The sequence below is a fragment of the Myxocyprinus asiaticus genome, chromosome 13 (assembly GCF_019703515.2).
Source record: "Myxocyprinus asiaticus isolate MX2 ecotype Aquarium Trade chromosome 13, UBuf_Myxa_2, whole genome shotgun sequence".
NCBI lineage: Eukaryota > Metazoa > Chordata > Actinopteri > Cypriniformes > Catostomidae > Myxocyprinus > Myxocyprinus asiaticus.
The window spans coordinates 39,240,292-39,263,679 of NC_059356.1; the positions used below are offsets into that span (position 1 = coordinate 39,240,292).

The 23,388-nt window shown below is 38.4% G+C and overlaps 1 protein-coding gene across 2 annotated transcripts in view; it reads left to right on the top strand.

Annotated features, from left to right (window-relative positions):
* LOC127450511 (sodium channel protein type 4 subunit alpha B-like) overlaps positions 1 to 23,388 on the top strand; it is a 59,129-nt gene that overhangs the window by 31,633 nt on the left and 4,108 nt on the right. For both annotated transcript variants that reach the window (XM_051714697.1, XM_051714696.1), the window contains exons 2-25: positions 3,277 to 3,601; positions 3,753 to 3,871; positions 8,270 to 8,359; positions 8,470 to 8,598; positions 10,687 to 10,778; positions 10,894 to 11,157; positions 11,292 to 11,355; positions 11,545 to 11,686; positions 12,280 to 12,477; positions 12,597 to 12,707; positions 13,455 to 13,566; positions 13,731 to 13,969; positions 14,135 to 14,308; positions 14,800 to 15,156; positions 16,654 to 17,049; positions 18,651 to 18,765; positions 18,900 to 19,054; positions 19,127 to 19,300; positions 19,487 to 19,609; positions 20,290 to 20,574; positions 20,718 to 20,771; positions 22,592 to 22,733; positions 22,817 to 22,917; positions 23,072 to 23,342. In XM_051714697.1, coding sequence (XP_051570657.1) covers positions 3,332 to 3,601; positions 3,753 to 3,871; positions 8,270 to 8,359; positions 8,470 to 8,598; positions 10,687 to 10,778; positions 10,894 to 11,157; positions 11,292 to 11,355; positions 11,545 to 11,686; positions 12,280 to 12,477; positions 12,597 to 12,707; positions 13,455 to 13,566; positions 13,731 to 13,969; positions 14,135 to 14,308; positions 14,800 to 15,156; positions 16,654 to 17,049; positions 18,651 to 18,765; positions 18,900 to 19,054; positions 19,127 to 19,300; positions 19,487 to 19,609; positions 20,290 to 20,574; positions 20,718 to 20,771; positions 22,592 to 22,733; positions 22,817 to 22,917; positions 23,072 to 23,342 — 4,177 coding nt within the window. In that variant the 5' untranslated portion in view covers positions 3,277 to 3,331. The remainder of the gene's footprint in view (positions 1 to 3,276; positions 3,602 to 3,752; positions 3,872 to 8,269; positions 8,360 to 8,469; positions 8,599 to 10,686; positions 10,779 to 10,893; positions 11,158 to 11,291; positions 11,356 to 11,544; positions 11,687 to 12,279; positions 12,478 to 12,596; positions 12,708 to 13,454; positions 13,567 to 13,730; positions 13,970 to 14,134; positions 14,309 to 14,799; positions 15,157 to 16,653; positions 17,050 to 18,650; positions 18,766 to 18,899; positions 19,055 to 19,126; positions 19,301 to 19,486; positions 19,610 to 20,289; positions 20,575 to 20,717; positions 20,772 to 22,591; positions 22,734 to 22,816; positions 22,918 to 23,071; positions 23,343 to 23,388) is intronic.

Here is a 23,388-nt window from a genome sequence, read left to right on the forward strand (position 1 = left end):
TGGAAATAATGTGTAGAGTAATTAATTACACAATCTTGACAATGCAGTATTATGCAAATGTGTGAAAAGCACATTTGCTCTGATTTGTGTTATGTTTAATTGAATGATTTCTGTCTCTTTTTTAATTTTCTACAGTATGTTATGCTGTACAATAAACTAATGAAGAAAAAAAACACAATGCATGTGTTTTTTTACTAAATGTTTAACTTTACTGTTTAACTAATACTTGTTCACTGAAAATCCTAATAAGCTGACAACTCAATTTATTGAGGAAACTCGTTCCCTCCATTGAATAAAGTAATGGCCTCTCTGAAACTTGATAATTAAGTTCACTTAACTTAAGTGTTCATATAGAATGAATTTAATTATTTAAGTTATGCTAACTAGATGCAGGTAGACTTAACCAAGCTATTTGAATATTGTTGTTTCTACTTAATAATTTTAGTTGAATTGACTCAAATTTAGATCACGCAATAACCTCAAATAAAGAAGATTATAACCAATTCTAGGTCAATCATTAAATAAACTAAATTCTCAACTGAAATACATATACAGTATACCTGTACTTTAGTTGCACATCCATAGGGTGAATTGAAACAGAGTTAACAGGGTCCAGTTTGACCAAAGGGGACACAGATCACCCTAACAGTCATCACACAAAACTATTTGCAAAAATAACATAAATAATACTACAAAAGAGCTAAAACTTCTATGAATTCAATGAACAGCTATTTAAATGCCCCCATATGTTCCCTTTGATCAAGGAAACAATTAAATAATTCAAGTGCAAGAGATTATAAGTATTCCCCATAGCCTCAAATTTGTACACAATCGTTTGAGCTATTAACACTTAAAATCATAAGTTTATAAATTTTTAAGATAAATAAGCTCAAGGAGCATACACTGGCGGCCAAAAATTTGGAATAGTGTACAGATTTTGCTGTTTCGGAAGGAAATTGGTATTTAATTCACCAAAGTGGCATTCAACTGATCACAAAGTATAGTCAGGACATTACTGATGTAAAAAACAGCACCATCACTATTTGAAAAAAGTAATTTTTGATCAAATCTAGACAGCCACCATTTCCAGCAACCATCACTCCAACACCTTATCCTTGAGTAATCGTGCTAAATTGCTAAATGGGTGTTAGAAAATCACTTGCCACTATATCAAACACAATTTGAAAGCTATTTGGTTCATTAAATGAAGCTTATCCTTGTCTTTGTGTTTGTTTTTGAGTTGCCTTAAGGTCAATATTAGGTCAAAAATGGCAAAAAAGAAACAGCTTTCTCTAGAAACTTGTCAGTCAATCATTGTTTTGAGGATTGAAGGCTATACAATGCTTGAAATTGCCAAAAAACTGAAGATTTCATACAAAGGTGTACACTACAGTCAGGGTTGGGGAGTAACGGAATAAATGTAATGGGATTATGTATTTAAAATACAAAATATAAGTAACTGTATTCCACTACAGTTACAATTTAAATCATTGGTAATTAGAATACAGTTACATTCAAAAAGTATTTTGATTACTGAAGAGATTACTTTGCATTTTATTGTCATTTGTTTCATTTAATATTTAGTCCTTTCAGATGGAAAAAATGTATACATATAAATGATGCGATCCAAAGTGCATTTAAACTTGACGATGTGTACCATTCATATGAGCAGACAGAGAAGTAAGTTTGGAGCAGAAGAAATAGAAATAAACCTTGTGCAAATTATCAGCTTTACGCTAAGCTAAAATGCTATTTCTAGCCATTTTACATGCACATGTTACCAGGCACGATCATATTTTTTTATCAAGAAAATTCACGTTAGATAATAATTTCTTTTTTCTAGTAAGACCTTTGATATTAGGGCAAAATCATATTCTTAATAATAATTTTTGTGTTGTTTTCCTGAAAAAATATCTAAAAATCCTTAAAACAAGATCAATTTGATTTATCTAGTTTTAGAAACAACACTGCATAAGATATTTAGGTTTTTCAGAGAATGTATTTTTAACATGTGTATTTTGTCTTACTGTACTGGCAGAGTTTTTATAGTCAAAACAAGTGAAAAAAATCTACCAGTGCTGAAGAAGTAATCCAAAGTATTTAGAATATGTTACTGACCTTGAGTAATCTAACGAAATACGTTACAAATTACATTTTACAGCATGTATTATGTAATCTGTAGTGGAATACATTTCAAAAGTAACCCTCCCAACCCTGACTACAGTCTTCAAAGACAAAGGACAACTGGCTCTAACAAGGACAGAAAGAGATGTGGAAGGCCAGATGTACAACTAAATAAGAAGATAAGTGCATCAGAGTCTCTAGTTTGAGAAATAGACGCCTCACATATCCTCAGCTGACAGCTTCATTGAATTCTACCCGCTCAACACCAATTTCATTTACAACAGTAAAGAGAAGACTCAGGAGTGCAGGCCTTATGGGAATAATTGCAAAGAAAAAGACACTTTTGAAACTGAAAAACAAAAAGAAATGGTTAGAGTGGGGCAAAGAAATACAGACATTTGACAACAGATAATTGGAAAAGAGTGTTATGGATCTTAACCCCATTGAGCTTTTGTGGGATCAGCCAGACTGTAAGGTGCATGAGAAGCGCCCGACAAGACAGCCACATCTGTGGCAAGTGCTACAGGAAGTGTGGGGTGAAATGTCTCCTGAGTATCTGGACAAACTGACAGCTAGAATGCCAACGATCTGCAAAGCTGTAATTTCTGCACGTGGAGGATTTTTTTAATGAGACCTCTTTGAAGTAGTTTAAGAAGTTCTGAACATTTTTTTTTCTTCAAATTTTAATAGTAATTTTCAAGTTATTGATGTCCTGACCATACATTTTGATCAGTTGAATGCCACTTTGGTGAATAAAAGTACCAGTTTCTTTCCAAAAGTGCAAAATCTGTACATAATTTCTTTGGCCACCAGTGTAGACATTTGAGGTATGGGCCCAAAACTTGACATTTCAGGTAACGTTTAATTAAGGAAACTTTATTTTTCCAGTAATGACATCGTTAGGGTTTACACAGTTTATGAACATGAACAACGGTGCACAAAGAACTTTAGAATGTCTCTTTGTGGTGCAATTTTATAAGGTATACCACCAAGACATGAAGGATGGATCTTTATTATGATCTTCAATTTCATCATTCTGGTTATGTTTAAAAAAAAAAAAGTCTTGCCTTTACAACATTTACTAACATTTCCTCTTCTTTTCTGTCTTATGCACTACCAAATTTATTTTTTCTCTCCTCTCTATCTCTGCAGATCACAACTGAGAGACCCCAAAGTGGTGGCATCTCTCGTCCATCAGAATGTCAAGATGGCACGCCTACTCCTCCCCACAGGCAGTGATGTGTTCCGCCCCTTTACTTTGGAGTCACTCGCCGAGATTGAGCGGCGAATGGCAGAAGAAGCCGTCGAACAGGAGCAGATGAAGGCCCAAAATATTGAGGTCGATGAGGAGGACCTGCCCAAACCCAACAGTGATTTGGAGGCGGGAAAAGCCCTACCATTCATCTATGGAGACCCTCCATCAGAGCTCCTCAACGTACCTCTTGAAGAGTTGGATCCATTCTACAAAGCACAAAAAGTCAGTGACATAAGTGAAATACTTACCCAAGTCCTGATGTCAATAAATAGTTTTGGGTCATGAGAATAATGGTTACATTTTCACAATAAGAAACAAAAGATATGGCTAAAATTAGAAACAGAGTTATAATGACCGTTTTTCTATTTTGCAGACGTTCATCGTGATCACCAGAGGGAATACAATATATCGATTCAATGCTGAACCTGCCTGCTACATTCTAAGTCCCTTCAGCCGTGTTCGACGAGTAGCCATAAGAATACTCATACATTCATATCCTTCATATTCAAAATAACCAATGAAGACAGTAGTTGTGCATACAACTTCTGCATACAACCCATATAAATATAATAGTAACACTTTACAATAAGGTTGTATTCATTAACAATAGTTAACACAAAAGTTATCATGAACTAACAATGAACAAAACTTTTATGCCATTAATTAAAGCTGATATATGTAACTTTTTCTGTTAAAATACTTTCTCCTATCCAAGCCTAATATGCAGAGACAACTAAGTAAGCCATTCAAAGATACATTTTCTCGAAAACTGTAAGCACTGTCTTTCTGTTGCTCTGTTTGTTTTAGATGACCCACTTAGACCCGCCCCAACAACTTTACTCAACCAATGGCATGAGTTGGAGGCGTGACTATCTCTTTGTTTGACCAACGGCAGAAGGGGGACGTATTCAGAAAGCTGTTTAGAACAAAGTTAATTTTTGCAATTCTGTTTGATGGCACTAGTGTCGCAGGAGTTACAAATCACTTTATTGTCACACAGCCATATACACAAGTGCAATGGTGTGTGAAATTCTTGGGTGCAGTTCTGATCGACATAGCAGTCGTGAGAGTGATGAGACATATACCAATTTACAATAACAACAAATTAACACAACACAATTTAAACATCTGATATACACATAATTACACTCAACAATATACAAATAATAACATATACTGTACAGTATACAATACGCACTATATAGATACACATTATTCAATAAAAATAAAAAATACAAATATATAAAAAAGTATATATAGTATATATAGAATGTACAGTATTGTACTGTATTGACATTCAGGCTGTCGGTTGATAGTCAGTTGTTAAGAGAGACATAATATAATGACAGTAATATAATTTATGACAGTCCGGTGTGAGATAAAAGAGTAATAAAGTGCAGGGCTGATGTATTTTGATCGTGGGAGATCAAGAGTTCAGAAGTCTGATTGCTTGGGGGAAGAAGCTATCATGGAGTCGGCTGGTGCGGGTCCTGATGCTGCGATACCGCCTACCTGATGGTAGCAGTGAGAACAGCCCATGGCTCGGGTGGCTGGAGTCTCTGATGATCCTCCGAGCTTTTTTCACACACCGCCTTGTATATATTTCCTGGAGGGAGGGAAGCTCACCTCCGATGATGTGTTTGGCAGTTCGCACCACCCTTTGCAGTGCTTTGCGGTTGTGGGCAGTGCTATTGCCGTACCAGGCGGAGATACAGCCAGTCAGGATACTCTCCACAGTGCAGGTGTAGAACCGTGTGAGGATGTGGCGGTTCATTCCAAACTTCCTCAGCCGTCTCAGGAAGAAAAGGCGCTGATGAGCCTTCTTCACAACGACTTCAGTGTGGACGGACCATGTGAGTTCCTCAGTGATGTGGACACCCAGGAACTTGAAGCTGCTGACTCTCTCCACTGGTGCTCCATTGATGGTGATTGGACTGTGTTCTCTGTCTTTTCTCCTGAAGTCCACCACAAGCTCCTTTGTCTTACTGACGTTGAGGGAGAGGTTGTGCTCCTGACACCAGTGGGTCAGAGTGTGCACCTCCTCTCTGTAGGCTGTTTCATCATTGTCAGTGATCAGACCTACCACCGTCGTGTCATCAGCAAACTTAATGATGGCATTGGAGTTATGTGTTGCCACACAGTCATGTGTGTACAGGGAATACAGTAGTGGGCTGAGAACACAGCCCTGCGGGGCTCCAGTGTTGAGGGTCAGTGATGAGGAGATGTTGCTGCCTATTCTAACCACCTGGCGTCTGCTTGACAGGAAGTCCAGGATCCAGCTGCACAGCGAGCTGTTTAAGCCCAGAGCCCGGAGTTTCTCATCTAGCTTGGAGGGCACTATGGTGTTGAATGCTGAGCTGTAGTCTACAAACAGCATTCTCACATAAGTGTTCTTTTTTTCCAGGTGGGAGAGAGCAGTGTGTATTGTAGATGCAATGGCATCATCAGTGGAGCGGTTGTTGCGGTAAGCAAAATGCAGCGGGTCAAGAGAGAGAGGCAGCACAGAGCAGATGTAATCTCTGATTAGTCTCTCAAAGCATTTGCTGATGATGGGGGTCAGAGCAACAGGACGCCAGTCATTTAAGCAAGTGATTTTGGATTGTTTTGGTACAGGCACAATGGTGGATGTTTTAAAGCATGTGGAGACTACAGACAAAGAGAGGGAAAGGTTGAAAATGTCTGTAAAAACACCAGCCAGCTGGTTCGCGCACGCTCTGATGACGCGGCCCGGAATGCCGTCTGGGCCCGCGGCTTTGCGGATATTCACCCGTCGGAAGGATCGGGTTACATCCGCTACAGAAACGGAGAGTGAACTAACCTCTGTAGCTTCAGCCGCAGAGCTTTCTCCGCGAGGGTGGTGTTATTTCCCTCCAAATGAGCATAAAAATTATTTAGCTCATCCGGGAGAGAGGAAGCGGTGTTCATGGCGGAGTTTTTATTCCCTTTAAAGTCCGTGATGATGTTAATTCCCTGCCACATGCTTCTAGAGTTGGTGGTGTTAAACTGTCCTTCAGTCTTGTTCCTGTACTGGCGTTCTGGCATAACTGGCTTGTTTATGCTCCTCTGCGTTCCCGGAATTAAAAGCGGAGGTCCGCACATTAAGTGCCGCGCGAACATCGTTATTTATCCATGGTTTTTGATTTGGATAGATCCGTATTGTTCTGGTCGGAACCACGTCCTCTACGCACGTTCTGATGAAACACATTATGCTATCAGCGTAAAGCTCGATGTCGTCATCAGAGGCGAACCGGAACATCTCCCAGTCCGTGTGATCAAAACAGTCTTGTAGCATAGAATCTGATTGGTCTGACCAGCACTGGATTGTTCTGAGGGTGGGTGCTTCCTGATTCAGTTTCTGCCTGTAAGCGGGCAGAAGCAGAATGGAAAAGTGGTCCGATTTGCCAAATGGTGGGCGGGGGAGGGATTTGTAGCCATCCCGGAAGGGAGAGTAGCAATGGTCCAAAACCCGGTCCCCTCGTGTGTTGAAACTAATGTGCTGGTGGTATTTTGGTGCGACTGATTTGAAACTGGCTTTATTAAAGTCCCCGGTCACAATGAACGTGGCCTCAGGGTGCGCGGTTTCCTGCTCACTTATACTCCCATACAGTTCCTTGAGTGCCCGGTCTGTGTCGGCTTGTGGCGGGATGTACACAGCTGTGATAGTGACCGCTGTGAATTCCCTCGGTAGCCAGAATGGTCGACACAGAAGCATGAGAAATTCCAGATCAGGAGAGCAGAAAGACTTGATAGAATGTACGTTCCTCTGATCACACCAGGATTTGTTGATCATAAAACATACACCACCTCCTCTGCTTTTACCTGAGAGGTCTTTCGATCTGTCCGCTCGGTGCACGGAGAACCCCGCGGGTTCAATGGCTGAGTCTGGAATCTCCGCAGACATCCAAGTTTCCGTAAGGCAGATAATGCAGCAGTCCCTCGTATCTCGTTGGAAAGAGATCCGCGCTTTCAGCTCGCAGAGCTTGTTATCCAGAGACTGAACATTTGCCAGTAGAATAGTGGTTAGCGGGGGTCGATTTGCGCGGCGTCTTACTCTGATGAGAACACCGGCTCTGTTTCCTCTTTTCCTTTTGCGTTTCCGCGGCCGTGCTGACCAGACAAAGGGCTCCACTTGCGTGTTTGTAAACAGGGGTCAGCATTGAGAAATTTGAAGTCCGGTTTACGGTGTGAAATTGCTGAACCAATGTCCAAAAGTGTTTGTCTGTCATAGACAATAAGGCAGACAACATCCAAGACAAAAAAATAGTGAATTGAACAAAACAAACAAAACACTACTATGTTGTGTCGGAGCTCGCAACGCAGCAGCCATACTCGGCGCCATCTTGAGTTCCATCTCAAGATGGCGCCGAGTACATACTTCAGCTTTAATCTTGGTTATTGTTAATTTCTACATATACTAATACATTATTCACATTAACAGTTAACATTATAAATAAGGAAATTACATGAATAAATAATGACCAATAGTGTATTTCTATATTAACAAAAATTATTAAATCCTGCATTAAGTAATATTAATGAATAAAAGCTTATTTGTAAAGTTTTTCCAATATAAATTTACATAGGGGCAACTTTTTAAGACAATCCCGTTCTACATCTGAATTGTGATTTGTGTATGTTGTTTAAACCATTTAAACATTAAATGTAAAAGATGTGTAAACCATTTAAACATAAGTCCTAAAATTCTATTCTAGTGCCTACAAATTGTACAGATGACAACTAACTGGGTAGTTAAATTTATTTTTTTATTTGAAATATTAAATATGGTCTAATCCTTCACTGACAATTCATTCTCTTAGCCTGGTGTAGGTTGGCCTTTTTTTTAATTTTGGGCAAATCATACCTACTAAATTCTCCTTTACTCCACAACAAATTGTTTAGCATGTTCATCATGGTAACCATCTTGTCAAACTGCGTGTTCATGACTATGGGTGACCCTCCAGCCTGGAGCAAAACAGTAGAGTAAGAATCGCACTATATGTTCAACTATTTAATTTATATTTTAAATGATCAAGTCAAGTCCAGTAGGATGTTACAGAGAACATGATGTTTGTTTCCTCATCTTGTGATAGGTATGTTTTCACTGGCATTTACACCTTTGAGGCATTGGTAAAAGTGCTGTCCAGAGGCTTCTGCATTGGAGATTTCACATTCCTTCGAGATCCATGGAACTGGCTCGATTTCATGGTCATCAGCATGGCGTAAGTATGGCCCTGAATGAATGAATGTAACCTGTGTGTAAAATCACTGGTTAAACAAACATTTGTAATGGCTCTAAATTGACTGAAGAATATAAAAAAAATGCAGAATTTTCTCAAGCTGACTTAAGAAACAAAAATTCTATTTAATTCAAATTCAATTTCTATGTTCTCACTAAAATGTTGCCTTTTTAACCCTTGAATTGGTGTTGTGGTGAAAAGCATATGGATGTATTCACTTAAGAAGGGGATGGTGACAGTTTACAACTTTATTTTTAACAGTAGTTCCCGTAATCAGATGCCATTACAAATAGTCAGCATGGTGTGACTAATCAGTTTTGCTCAGTCAGGGGATGTTGTCAATGAGATAGGTGGAGTCTCGCTACAATATTAGACACAGATGCATAAGCTTCTGTCATTGTGAAAATACTCACTCAGACTTGAGAGGTCAAAGGTCTGTTTACAGCACCACTGAAGTGTAATGAGGCTGCCTTCAGGTCTTGGTTATCTCAAGGCAACTCGTACCCTCATTTTCTCCATAAACCTCCCCCTGGTCCACCTTCACCTTCCTTTACAATCATTGCCTGGCAGAATTAAAATGTTTATCCACTTGTAAAGTGAGATCACTTACCAGTCCTATTTTTAGCAGTAAATCTCAGCTTCACACTTTGGCCCACCTCAGATCACTAAAAGGCTGCAGTGTGATGGAGCTAGTGAATGTATATAAGGACTTTTGAAGACCCAATGCTGTTTATCTCCCTACAAAAACTTCATATACAGATAGAGAGGCAGAGAATTGTCATTATGTGACAACTGTTCTTAAAGGGTTGGTTCCAAATATTACTGTTACTGGATTCCACATGCTGCATTTTGAACAGAAACAAAACAAAAACATTGTTTTTAAAAATACACAGCCTCCAAACTATTTTGTTTGAATGCTATTATGAAAAAGATGAATAAATGTTATTTCTAATAAAATTCCCCTGATCTCAATCAGTTATAGTCCATATATCATCTGTTGTAATTGGCCAATGTTGATGAACACAACATACAATTGTAAAACAACATCGATGTAAAGCAGTCTTTACAAACATTTTCAGAAACACTACAAAAAGGTTGTATTTGTTGACATTAGAGAAGGCCATAGTTAACATTAACTAATAATGAACAATACTTTTACAGCATTTGTTAATCTTAATTAATGGTGATTTCTACAAATACTATTACATTTCTACATTAAATATTGTTATTTACATTGGTTAATGCAGTAACATGAACAATAGTATTTTAATAAACTAACCAAAATTAATAAATTCTGTAAAAGATTATTGTTCATTGCTGGTTCATGAAACCTAATCCATGAACTAATGTTAATTAATAGAACCTTTTTCTAACTTGTTACCATTTATTTTTTCAAAATATGTTTACGGATGATTCTGATAATGCAATTAATACCTGGTACTCCCCATACTCTCTCAGAGTGCTCTAATAATTGTATCATCTCATTTTCATGGACTCATGCACTACTTTTTCATGAAATATATTGCATGCAAGTTCAAAGACACAATCATTACATGCAATCTACTAGAAATGGGAAATCTCACTTTCCACTGGTCCTCAATTTACACATAATGCTGCCATTTGGCTGTGATCGACAGTTGCCCTCAAGCTAAATATAGTCAACACTGAACCATATCAATTACCCTAGCAATTTTACACTCCTCATTAGACCAAACTCATGAAGGAAAACATAAAACTAATATTCTGTGACACATCTTGTTCAGACTCTACAAAAACATCCACAAAATGGAGAAAAAAAGGATAGACTGTTCACATATTAGGGAAACAACAAAATATCCACTTGTCTTTAGCAAAAATACTTCCAAACAAACCAATAAATATCACTTCTTTAAACAATTTTATATAAATTATTTTTGTCTGCCTCAAAACTCTTTAGTTTAATTATTTAGTGTGTTGAATAACAAGTGCATTTAAACCAAATTAACATGGGACAGTGTCAGTGTTATTCTGCTTGATAGATGTGAGGTCTGAGTTCTTTAAACATTATGACCCTTTTTACTTAATTCACAGGTACCTTACAGAGTTTGTGGACTTGGGCAATGTATCAGCTCTGAGGACTTTCCGTGTTCTCCGTGCCCTGAAAACAATTACTGTAATACCAGGTATACAGCATGTCACTTAACATAGCCAGAAACATATAGTACATCTCAGTTTGTTTTGGAATCATTATCATTTTGGAATGCAGCAGCTGAGATTTTGTTTACCCATGAATGCCAGGTCTAAAAACCATTGTTGGGGCTCTGATCCAGTCAGTGAAGAAATTGGCAGATGTCATGATCCTCACAGTCTTCTGTCTGAGTGTGTTTGCTCTCATTGGCCTACAACTGTTCATGGGAAATTTGCGTCAAAAATGTGTCCTCTGGCCTCCGATTGGCTGGAACAACACAGAAGATCTGACCATGAACTTTAATCAAACAGACTTCAATGACACTGAAGCTACCAACAGTACATTCAACTACCAGGAATATATTAATAATGGAGGTGACTTGTAACTTATTTCCATCAGTAATGCAACGTGAATTGTAGCCAACAGTTCCTACACTGAAAATAGCTGAAAGGCCATTTGCAAGTTGCTGCTGGTATTGATTACTGATCTCCATTCCCTTTGTACATAGAGCACTACTACTTTCTACCTGGTCATCTAGATCCATTACTTTGTGGGAACAGCTCTGATGCAGGGTATGTTCTTCAAACTTGAAACCACCTTTATATTTGCATATATGAGTAATCATATCTTTCAGGTCAACTTTGAACTAATTCTGTTTTAAATAGTCATTAATAAGCATTCAAATATGTTTATTAACTACAAATAATAGACACAAATAGCCTATTTGAATTTAAATGACTGGTTCACTCTTATGTTCACAGGATGTGCCCCGAGGGGTATATATGCCTGAAAACAGGCCCAAACCCAAATTACGGCTACACAAGTTACGACAACTTTGCATGGGCTTTCTTAGCTCTTTTTCGGCTTATGACTCAAGACTTCTGGGAGAACTTGTTTCAGTTGGTGGGTAAATGTATTGTTTTAGTAGTCAGTGCAGGCTGACTACATGTTTTGTTTGCTTCAGTATCAAGTATGTGCTTAAGACATGTGAAAGTGCTGTACTATACTGGTATAATACTTTAATATGTTAAACAAATGGTTAATAGCCACTTATATCTCCAAACACTTGTCAGGTATTTATTTAGGAAGTAAGACATTGTTTTACAGAATTACCATACACTTCTTAATGATATTTTTACTTGTTTTCCAGCAAAAATATAAAAAAATCCTTAAAACAAGATCAATTTACTTGACACTGCAACAATACATAAGACATTTAGACTTGTTTTCAAGTGGAAAAATATAAGATATATTCTTTGAAAACAAGCCTTAATATTGTAGACAATTGTGCTAGTAAGTCCATCTTGTTTTAAAGGTTTTTAGATATTTTTATTGGAAAACAAGACTAATATACTCATTTTTTATATTTTGTTTTATTTTTTTTTTGCAGTGTACTCAACTATGCTATTTCCTTGTTCAACAAGGAACATCACTGAAGATAATGTCAGTCATAAGAAAACCATACAACCACTGAAAAGTTTTTTTGAATGTTTCAGACCCTCCGTGCAGCAGGGAAGACCTACATGATCTTCTTTGTAGTCATCATCTTCTTGGGCTCTTTCTACCTGATCAATCTGATTCTGGCTGTTGTGGCAATGGCGTATGCAGAGCAGAATGAAGCCACCATAGCAGAAGCTAAAGAAAAGGAGGAAGAGTATGCAAGAATTATGGAACAGCTCAAGAAACAAGCTGAGGTTTGTCACACTCATTTTTGGGTGAACTATCTATTTAAAATCCTCCATAAGTATTGCTTCCAACTGAAAAAGAAAAAAATACAGTATTTGTTAAACTAAATGTTTGATTTGTTGAGCAGCAGAAGAGTGGGATGGTAAATGGCAGTAAGACATCACTGTCCAGTAAAAAGAAAGATGATGATGACCACAATCATGATGGGATTGCACTGAAACCCCCCTCAGATGGAGAGGTTGGTATATTCCTATTGAATAATCAATCACACCTACATTTGTAATCTTCTTTTTTGGGGTCATTCTCCCTGGAGAAACTTGGATTAAGAACCTTGCTCAAGGGCAAAACGGTGGTAAGGGATTCAAATAATTCTGCAGTTCATGAATCGCAGTTCATGAATCATGAATGTGGGATTTGAAAAATCAACCTTTGAATTAAGCTAGCACCAGACTTAGAATGCGTATGTCCATATACAGCTTTTAGTGAATAAATGATTTGTGTTCAACAGAAACACTGTTCTGCCTCTGCTTTTTTATTTAATTAGTCATTATAGTTTAGGAGAATCCCAGAAAAATGCTTGGTGACAGAATCACTTTGTTACAATCGGCATTTGTTATGATATGTGGCTGTGAGTTCAATCGCTGATGAAAATGTTCAGATCAGAGCATGACACTGTGTCAGTTATTCAGTAAAAGAAGGACATTGGTCACTTGACAAAACCGCAAGAGCCTGGCTCAGTGGCAGAATGTATTTTTCGATCAAGTTTGATCTGCTTTTCCATTCATTAACTTTGTAGGCAGTCTAGACAGTCAAGATCCGAGATCTGTCTCTCACCTAATCCTAAGGTTTTGCCTGAAAATCGCTGGATGACACCAGCGTGTAGATCTTGTTGATATCTGAAGGCTTATATTCATCCAGTGTAATGACACTGGTAAGAGTGAAAGTGCTATTTACTAACCCTAGCCCTTTTGCTGTATCTCTCTAGATGGATCTTGAGGTCAAAGTGTCGAATGGATCCAAAGGAAGTATAAATCACCTAGACATCCCTGATATGCAGATAAGAAAACCCAGTACAGCTACAGACAATGCTTTAGATGGTAATTTCAGATTTAGTCTAAATAACGAGCTCAAAAATGTAAAAAAATGAAAGAAATACATCTATTTATAAATAAATCAACAAATATATTTATTGTATTAAAAGATGTGGCATTTGTATTGTGAGCAAACTAGAAGCCAAATACATTTTCCCTTTGATCAACAGAGTTGGAGGATACTCAAAGACCATGTCCTCCCTGCTGGTACAAGTTTGCTGATATATTCCTGAAATGGGATTGCTGCATGCCATGGGTAAAATTCAAGAGGTTTGTCTGCTTAATTGTGATGGACCCTTTTGTGGATCTGGGGATTACCATCTGCATTGTACTCAACACGGTGTTCATGGCAATGGAGCACTATCCAATGACTGAAGAATTTGAAAACATGTTGACTGTTGGAAACCTGGTAAACAATATTACAAAGTTTTATGTAGTCTGATCAATGTTAACTTGAACCATCAAAGTAATGGGCTGAAAACTTTATCGTATAAATATGTTTTGCCATCGTTCAGAACTTGATGGTTTCCAAGGTGCTTCCCTAGACTGTTATGATATGTTCTTTCCCCTGCAGGTTTTCACAGGTATCTTCACAGCAGAGATGGTCCTAAAACTCATTGCACTGGACCCATATTATTACTTCCAGGTTGGCTGGAACATATTTGACAGCATAATTGTGACCATGAGTCTGGTGGAGCTGGGCTTGGCCAATGTCCAGGGGTTGTCTGTACTGAGGTCCTTCCGTCTGGTAGGTGAATCTTCATTAGGTGCTCTTCCACCATCGGGTCGAATGGTTACCGTTGCTGAAACATGCCGCTCTATACCAATCCGGGCTTGCTGACATGGATTCTTTGTCCATTGTGGTTCTGCAAAATCAGCATTAGAATGGACTGACTGGGCAAGTGACCAGTTGTGAGTTTCCACGACACTTAAGTTATTTCACCAGCACCGTTCTCCTGTCCTGAATACGTTTAGCTAACAGTGCTGAAAAATCCAGTCCAGGAATGCTTTGTAATAGTACTATACCGAAATTTGTTCAAGTGGAAATACTACTGGAACCATTATCTACTGTGCTTAGAAGTATTCAGCCCAATGGTGGAAAAGCACCTTATGTCTGGAGTTCGAGAGTTATAGAGTTCAGACTGGAAATTAGGTTAATTTCCAGCTTTTTACAGGTGGTCACTGAAATCTGATTAGTGTGAGAACAATCTACTCAATCATGGCTTTGTTTGGTTGCAGATGCGTGTGTTCAAACTGGCAAAGTCTTGGCCCACTCTTAACATGCTGATAAAGATCATTGGTAACTCTGTGGGTGCCCTTGGAAACCTGACCCTCGTCCTAGCAATTATTGTCTTTATCTTTGCTGTGGTGGGCATGCAGCTTTTCGGAAAGAGCTACAAAGATTGTGTGTGTAAGATCTCAGAGGATTGCGAGCTACCTCGCTGGCACATGACAGATTTCTTCCATTCATTCCTCATCATCTTTCGTGTCTTGTGTGGGGAATGGATTGAAACCATGTGGGATTGCATGGAGGTGGCTGGCCAAGGCATGTGCATCGTCGTCTTCATGATGGTCATGGTTATTGGAAACCTGGTGGTAAGTAGGTTTACACCACAATTGACTGTAGAGAACAACTGTATAGTTGGGAAATTGGTGGCATACAATCAGCAATACTGCAATTAATTGTGCTTATTAAGCTTAACTTGTGGTCAGATTTGCAAAATCATTCCAGAAGAAACCGTTCAATTAAATTTAATTAAATAAATGTATAGAAGACAAGTGTAGCCTAGCCATCAGTGAGTTTAACTCTATTACTAAGAGTAAACTATTTAGCTTCTATGCTTTTAGCAACTTTCTACTCAGCACAATTACACAACCTATTAAACAAGCCACATCAGTTTATTATAAGCCTTAAAAAGACAAACATTTTAGGGGCCATTCAGACCGAACCTGTTCATGCATAAAAAAAGCTATACACAGTGCTACGAACAGAATGGAAAGCAGGTGTCTCAAAACACATTTTTACAAGTTCTTTTAACTTGACACGACACCTTTAAAATGTGGCACTCTTGTGCAAGATGCTGAAAATACAGCAGCACAGCTCTGCCTCAACATAGCTCTCTCCTTTATACACCATAAACACCCCATTTCAAATCTTGATTTTTCTCTCAGAAACCTTGATTAGTTGGAGAAGCCTTTTCAAGAAACTGTGACATCTGGCACATGCTTGGCAATGTAACCTGTGAGTTTGATATTCCTACGTTAGATGAGACAGATGATGTTTGGGATGCTTGAGAGGGCGGATCTGTCAGATGTGCAACATAAAGTTGCATAGATCAAGACCAGGCAATCCTCTCACTGGAGGTTAATTTGACTTGATCTGTATTTATACAAGTATCAAACAGCCATTTCCTATAAATGGTGGCAGTGGGATTACTGTTACAGTTATTCATTGACCAAGGTGGAAATGGCTTATGTAAGGAAACAAAAGTGACAAACCAGGAGCCAACACAAGCAATAGCTTTTTGTTTTGGATCCCAAGAGGTCTGGATTGCAAAATAAATAAAAAACTAAAAATAAATGTAAATCTATTAGCAGGCACATTTCATGAAATGGTTACTATTTTCAGGTGTAAGGTACTAGCTAGCGAAAAAACAAACAAACACACAAAACATGATTACCATAATTTAGGTGTTTATCGAGGATTCTTGGCAATCCTGTCATCACGTGAAGAACAAAGAGTGCAATGTTTCAAACACCTTCAAACAGAGCTCTGCAAATGTTTTGCTTTGCGTGGCACGATGTTCTAATGAATACATACCATAATCAGAGAACACAAACAATCAACCACCTATCAGAGAAACAATAAATTACCACATGTACACAGTAATTGCAATATTTTCATAAATACAGTACTACAGTTTGAAAAACACAGCGATGCAGCTGGTATTTTTAAATTTATGTACCACAGTAGTACCATGGCACCGGTATGCTGTGTAAAACTAGTCGCTATATAGTTTTAGTATCTCTTTGTGTTTTATCTTTGGACTAATTCACCCACACAGTGTTTTTTCTCATTCTCTTCCTTTATAGGTGTTGAATCTCTTCTTGGCTTTGCTGCTCAGCTCCTTCAGTGGGGGCAGCCTGGCAGCATCTGATGATGAGGGGGAGAACAATCTGCAGATTGCCATTTCTAGAATCACACGAGGCATTGACTGGGCAAAGGCCTTCGTTATCAGACATGCGAGACAGTTGCTGGGCATGAAGCCAAAAGAAGAATGCAAGAAAGAAAACGAAGAGGGCAATAACTTTGACCTGAAAATGGTGGAAGGTGTGTCAGGGTGGGATGACAAGGGTCAATCTGGTGGGGCTGTCGTGTATTCCAGTATGGCGGTTATCAAAGTGCCTATAGCCAGTGGTGAATCTGATGATGATGGTGACAGCACTTCTGAGGATAAAGACAAAGAGGCCATTGATGGAAATAATTCAGTGAGTCCCCCTCAATAAGAAGTGTGTCAAGTAAGAACAAAGTCCTAGATGTAAATACCAAAAATATGTCATCTGAGCAAGTAGCCAATGTACCGCCGGGCCTTTTTTTGTGTGTGTACAGACAAGTCGAAGACATTCTAAGATGAATGACGGAATTAGGTACTGGTACTGGTTTTTATTTATTTATTTTTTTTTAATTTTTCTAATGAAAAATTAAATGAGAAATCCCATTTACATGATAGATTGTTATTGTGAGAGAATTTGGCAAGTGAGAAAATGGCAAAAGTGATTCTGATCGCTCTTTCTTAAAATCTAATTCCAATGTGAAAGATCACACAAATGAAGAAATGGTGGCAAGGGTATTACTGACACACTTCCATCAACACCTCTCACACCTAGACATGTATCCCAAATGCTGTGACGCAAAGTTCAAATGCTGGGACTGCAAAGTTCATCTCAAGCCTCATGGGTCATCTTTGGAGACGATCTTGTTTAGAGAGCATGTCTAAGGAATGGCAGAGACCATATTACAGGCGTGGGAAAGAGCACCAGCACACCATGATTAGTAACCTTGCTCAACAACTTCCTGACCCAACAAGTAGAAAATGCATAAGGCCTTCCTATATTTGAAAACCCTATACAGTGTATGTCTTACCAGTTAAGTTTGTACATTTTATTCGATATTTGTTTTACTGAAGCACATAGGCCCCAACTCACTAAGAAACTGCTTGTTGGCATGCCTCTGAAGTGGATCAGGTAACACAGTTCACATGTCATGCCCCCATGTGTGCCAAAGCTTTGCATTTCACATCCAGCAATTTGTCAGTGAGAGGGAACATGAACACGAGGTAGTTGAGGCAGTTGTACATACGTCTCATGTAAACAGTTTAATAAGATCTGAAGGGAAATCAGATGTTTCTGTGAGAGAATTTACTACAGAAATCATGATTTGGGTTACCTTTTTTCTTTATAAAGCCTGTTTAATGAGGGAAGCTATTTGTAATGAAATGGATAATAATATTGGGTCATGTTAATAATACCCAAATTAGTAACACTAAAATCAAAAATGAACTTTTTGCCAAATCTGCCAATTCTGGGTGAACATTTGGGATTAGGAATATTCCACATATGTGGCATTGTAGTTCTAGTGAGGGGAAAAAAAATACTTTAGGCATTAAAAACATTTTCACTCAGAAAAAAATGTGTTGCGACAGATGTTTTCTATTGTAGATGTATAGATATATAGAATAGTATTCGTTTGTCTTTGATATGAATCACTTACAACTCTTACATAAGTGAGTGTCAGACTATCTTAAAATTTTATTAGACCCTGTTGCAGTTCCAAATAAAGTTAGCAGCCAAAGCCAATTTTTACTTGAGCTCAGCACTGTCTCTAGTAAATGATACCATTCTGTGGGCAGCGTTTCAGTGAAATAAACCACGTTCCTTTGAAATATACAGTACTCTCTTACTAATGAATTTAAATTATTTCTGATTTAGAAATAAGCCCAGAAACAATTCCAGATACATTTTTTTTTTCCAAGTTAGTTTTAATCATCCCAGAAAAAGAACTGACTGGCTAAATGTTTTCCTTTGGACAGATGAAAGATGGAGATGAATCTTCAACATGCAGCACAGTGGACAAACCTCCTGAGGTACAAGTGGAATTAGAGGTTGAAGAGGATTCCAACATCCCTGAGGACTGCTATACAGAAAGTGAGACAGGCATATGAACAATGACTTTATACAGTTGTACTGAATTTCAAGGAAAAAAGTTTATCATCTTATCCACATATTACAAATTTTTTTTTTTATTATTATTTATTTATTTATTTTGCCTATGTTTACAGATTGCATCAGGCGATGTCCTTGCTTGGATGTTGACATAACCCAAGGTAAAGGGAAGACATGGTGGAACTTTCGTAAAACCTGCTATGCCATTGTGGAACACAGCTACTTTGAGACCTTTATCATCTTAATGATCCTCCTCAGTAGTGGAGCTTTGGTAAGTCAGTAAGCCATTTATACTTATATAATTAGGAATCATCATTTTTAACATGTATAATTTTTTTTATAGGCATTTGAGGACATATACATTGAACAACGGAGAATGATTAAAATCATCCTTGAATATGCGGATCAGGTCTTTACCTATGTGTTTGTCATTGAGATGCTTCTGAAATGGGTAGCCTATGGCTTTAAGGTCTATTTCACAAATGCATGGTGTTGGCTGGACTTTCTCATCGTTGATGTAAGTATTAGTTCATCCTAATTCCACATCTAAAGTGCAAATCATATTGATGGTATTGTTTAATCAACCTTAAATTTACTATCAATAAATATGTTGATGGCATTATAATATATATATATATATATATATATATATATATATATATATATATATATATATATATATATATATTATTTTTTTCTGCAGGTGTCTCTAATCAGCTTGACTGCAAATATTTTAGGCTACTCTGAACTGGGGGCCATTAAATCTCTCAGAACTTTGAGAGCTCTGAGACCTTTAAGGGCTCTCTCCAGATTTGAAGGAATGAGGGTAAGTTTGTGTAGTAGTTCACTTAGAATTAACTGTGCCTGGTAAAAGCATTGTTTATTGGCATGCGCTGTCTGCACTGCTTCAGCACCCGATTCACTAAAGTAATTATGCAGATCAGACAACTGCACAGATTTGCCCACAAAAGCTGCGCTGAATGTAATTTGCACAGCGCAATTCCTATGTAGCGGGTTGGTTCTGAATTATCATTATTTGATGAATTACCAATACCATGATCGACAGAAAATGTACACAAAATTCTCTTTTGAATAAAATTAAGTTTATTGTTTGCATTACTCGGGTGGTAATAGCACAATAATAATTGCGCTGGAGAATTAAGAATGAGTTTTTGTGAATTAAGCGGCATTTATAATGAGCCTAATTACATAGAAAGGAGGTGTGAAATAACATTAAATACACAAGACACAGCGCTGAAATTGTGCCGCTTAAGCTAAATTGCGCGTGGTTAGTGAATAAGACCCTTTTGCCAAACTTTGCATTTTCTGCTCTCCACTCTCACCCTACAATAATATACACACTAATAATATAAGTACTCCTTGTCCTCAAATAATTGAATGTTCCATTGACTTGTCTTAAAAACCTTAAAGGTTTTCCATCGAACCAAGGTAAGGGTTAAAGGTGTAAGGTTAAGTTACATGTACTTATGCTGCTAATATGCACAGGTGGTGGTAAACGCCCTGGTGGGGGCCATCCCCTCCATCTTCAACGTTCTCCTGGTGTGCCTTATCTTTTGGCTTATCTTCAGCATCATGGGAGTGAATCTTTTTGCTGGAAAGTACTACTACTGCTTCAACAGAACATCCGAAGAGATGTTCCTTCCCTCTGAGGTCAACAATAAGACTCAGTGCTTCGACCTCATAGAGGCTGGTCATGATGAGGTGCGATGGATGAATCTGAAGGTCAACTTTGACAATGTAGGCATGGGCTACCTCTCCTTACTGCAAGTGGTAAGCATTAATGCCTGCAGTCATGTCAGTCCGCAGAAAGGAAACAAATGTGCACATCGATAAATGACATGGCTGAGCTGCAAAACTATAGAAACTTGGATCAAAATTAGATATTTTAAAATGTGTTTTTAATTGGTTTCCAGGCAACTTTTAAAGGATGGATGGACATCATGTATGGTGCTGTGGATTCCCGTGAGGTAATGTGATTTTTTCTAGCCATTAAATAGAGGTAATGGAACTGTTTTCACCCTAAAAGAGACCTACAGTGCATCCAGAAAGTATTCACAGCACTTCACTTTTTCCACATTTTGTTATGTTACAGCCTTATTCCAAAATTGATTAAATTCATTATTTTCCTCAAAATTCTACAAACAATACCCCATATTGACAACGTGAAAGAAGTTTGTTTGAAATCTTTGCAAATTTATTAAAAATAAAAAACGAAAAAAATCACATGTACATAAGTATTCACAGCCTTTTCCATGACACTCAAAATTGAGCTCAGGTGCATCCTGTTTCCACTGATCATCCTTGAGATGTTTCTACAACTTGATTGGAGCCACCTGTGGTAAATTCAGTTGATTGGACATGATTTGGAAAGGCACACACCTGTTTATATAAGGTCCCACAGTTAACAGTACATGTCAGAGCGCAAACCAAGCCATGAAGTCCAAGGAATTGTCTGTAGACCTCCGAGACAGGATTGTATCGAGGCTCAGATCTGGGGAAGGGTACAGAAAAATTTCTGCAGCATTGAAGGTGCCAGTGAGCACAGTGGCCTACATCATCCATAAATGGAAGAAGTTTGGAACCACCAGGACTCTTCCTAGAGCTGGCCGCCTGGCCAAACTGAGCGATCGGGGGAGAAGGGCCTTAGTCAGGGAGGTGACCAAGAACCCGATGGTCACTCTGACAGAGCTCTAGCATTTCTCTGTGGAGAGAGGAGAACCTTCCAGAAGAACAATCATCTCTGCAGCACTCCACCAATCAGGCCTGTATGGTAGAGTGGCCAGACGGAAGCCACTCCTCAGTAAAAGGCACATGACAGCCCGCCTGGAGTTTGCCAAAAGGCACCTGAAAGACACTCAGACCATGAGAAACAAAGACTGAACTCTTTGGCCTGAATGGCAAGCATCATGTCTGGAGGAAACCAGGCACCGCTCATCACCTGGCCAATACCATCCCTACAGTGAAGCATTGTGGTGGCAGCATCATGCTGTGGGGATGTTTTTCAGTGGCAGGAACTGGGAGACTAGTCAGGATCAAGGGAAAGATGAATGCAGCAATGTACAGAGACATCCTTGATGAAAACCTGCTCCAGAGCGCTCTGGACCTCAGACTGGGGTGAAGGTTCATCTTCCAACAGGACAATGACCCTAAGCACACAGCCAAGATAACAAAGGAGTGGCTCCGGGACAACTCTGTGTATGTCCTTGAGTGGCCCAGCCAGAGCCCAGACTTGAACCCGATTGAACATCTCTGGAGAGATCTGAAAATGGCTGTGCACTGACGCTCCCCATCCAATCTGATGGAGCTTGAGAGGTCCTGCAATGAAGAATGGGAGAAACTGCCCAAAAATAGGTGTGCCAAGCTTGTAGCATCATACTCAAAAAGACTTGAGGCTGTAATTGGTGCCAAAGGTGCTTCAACAAAGTATTGAGCAAAGGCTGTGAATACTTATGTACATGTGATTTTTTTCATTTTTTATTTTTAATAAATTTGCAAAGATTTCAAACAAACTTCTTTCACGTTGTCATTATGGGGTATTGTTTGTAGAATTCTGAGGAAAATAATGAATTTAATCCATTTTGGAATAAGGCTGTAACATAACAAAATGTGGAAAAAGTGAAGCGCTGTGAATACTTTCCGGATGCACTGTAAGTAAAAATACAACAGAGAGGCTTATTGCATTTTAATGTAAGAAATTCTTGAAGCCTAAAAACTGGTTTATGTGCTATGTAAAATAATTTTCTTGGTGTTCCCATTAAATCTTAACAACTGTTTTTGTTCTGAGCAGATTGAAATGCAGCCGGTGTATGAGGAAAACCTCTATATGTACCTTTACTTTGTTATTTTCATCATTTTTGGCTCCTTCTTCACCCTCAACCTATTCATTGGTGTCATCATTGATAACTTCAACCAACAGAAGGCAAAGATAAGTATCAACTATGGGTCTTCTTCATCTGTAGTAATACAATAACATTTTCTGCCTTGGAATCATGGTCTCTGTCTCTATACTTAGGAGGTAAAGACATCTTCATGACAGAGGAGCAAAAAAAATACTACAATGCCATGAAGAAACTTGGCTCCAAGAAACCACAGAAACCTATTCCAAGGCCTGTGGTAATATAGAAGATCTTTTTATCAGTTTAATTCTTGAAATTGAACTTTGTTCCTCTACAGACTCAAATCTGATATAAAAGGAAAGTACTAACTTCCTTCTCCTTTGGATGTTCTTCTCTGAAATATGCTGCCTGGATATACCTGATGTTTAAAGAACTGCTTTCAAGGCTTCGTATTTGACCTGGTTACCAAGCAGTTCTTTGACATCTCCATTATGGTGCTGATCTGCCTGAACATGGTGACCATGATGGTGGAGACAGATGACCAGAGTGAAGAGAAGGAAAACATTCTGTACTTTATCAATTTTGTCTTCATTGTGCTCTTCACCGGGGAGTGTGTTCTGAAGCTCACCGCCCTACGGCATCACTACTTCTCTGTTGGGTGGAACATATTTGATTTTGTAGTGGTCATTCTTTCAGTCGTAGGTAAGCACTCCTATAGAGAATGACATTTGGGTTTGGAAGTAAAAAT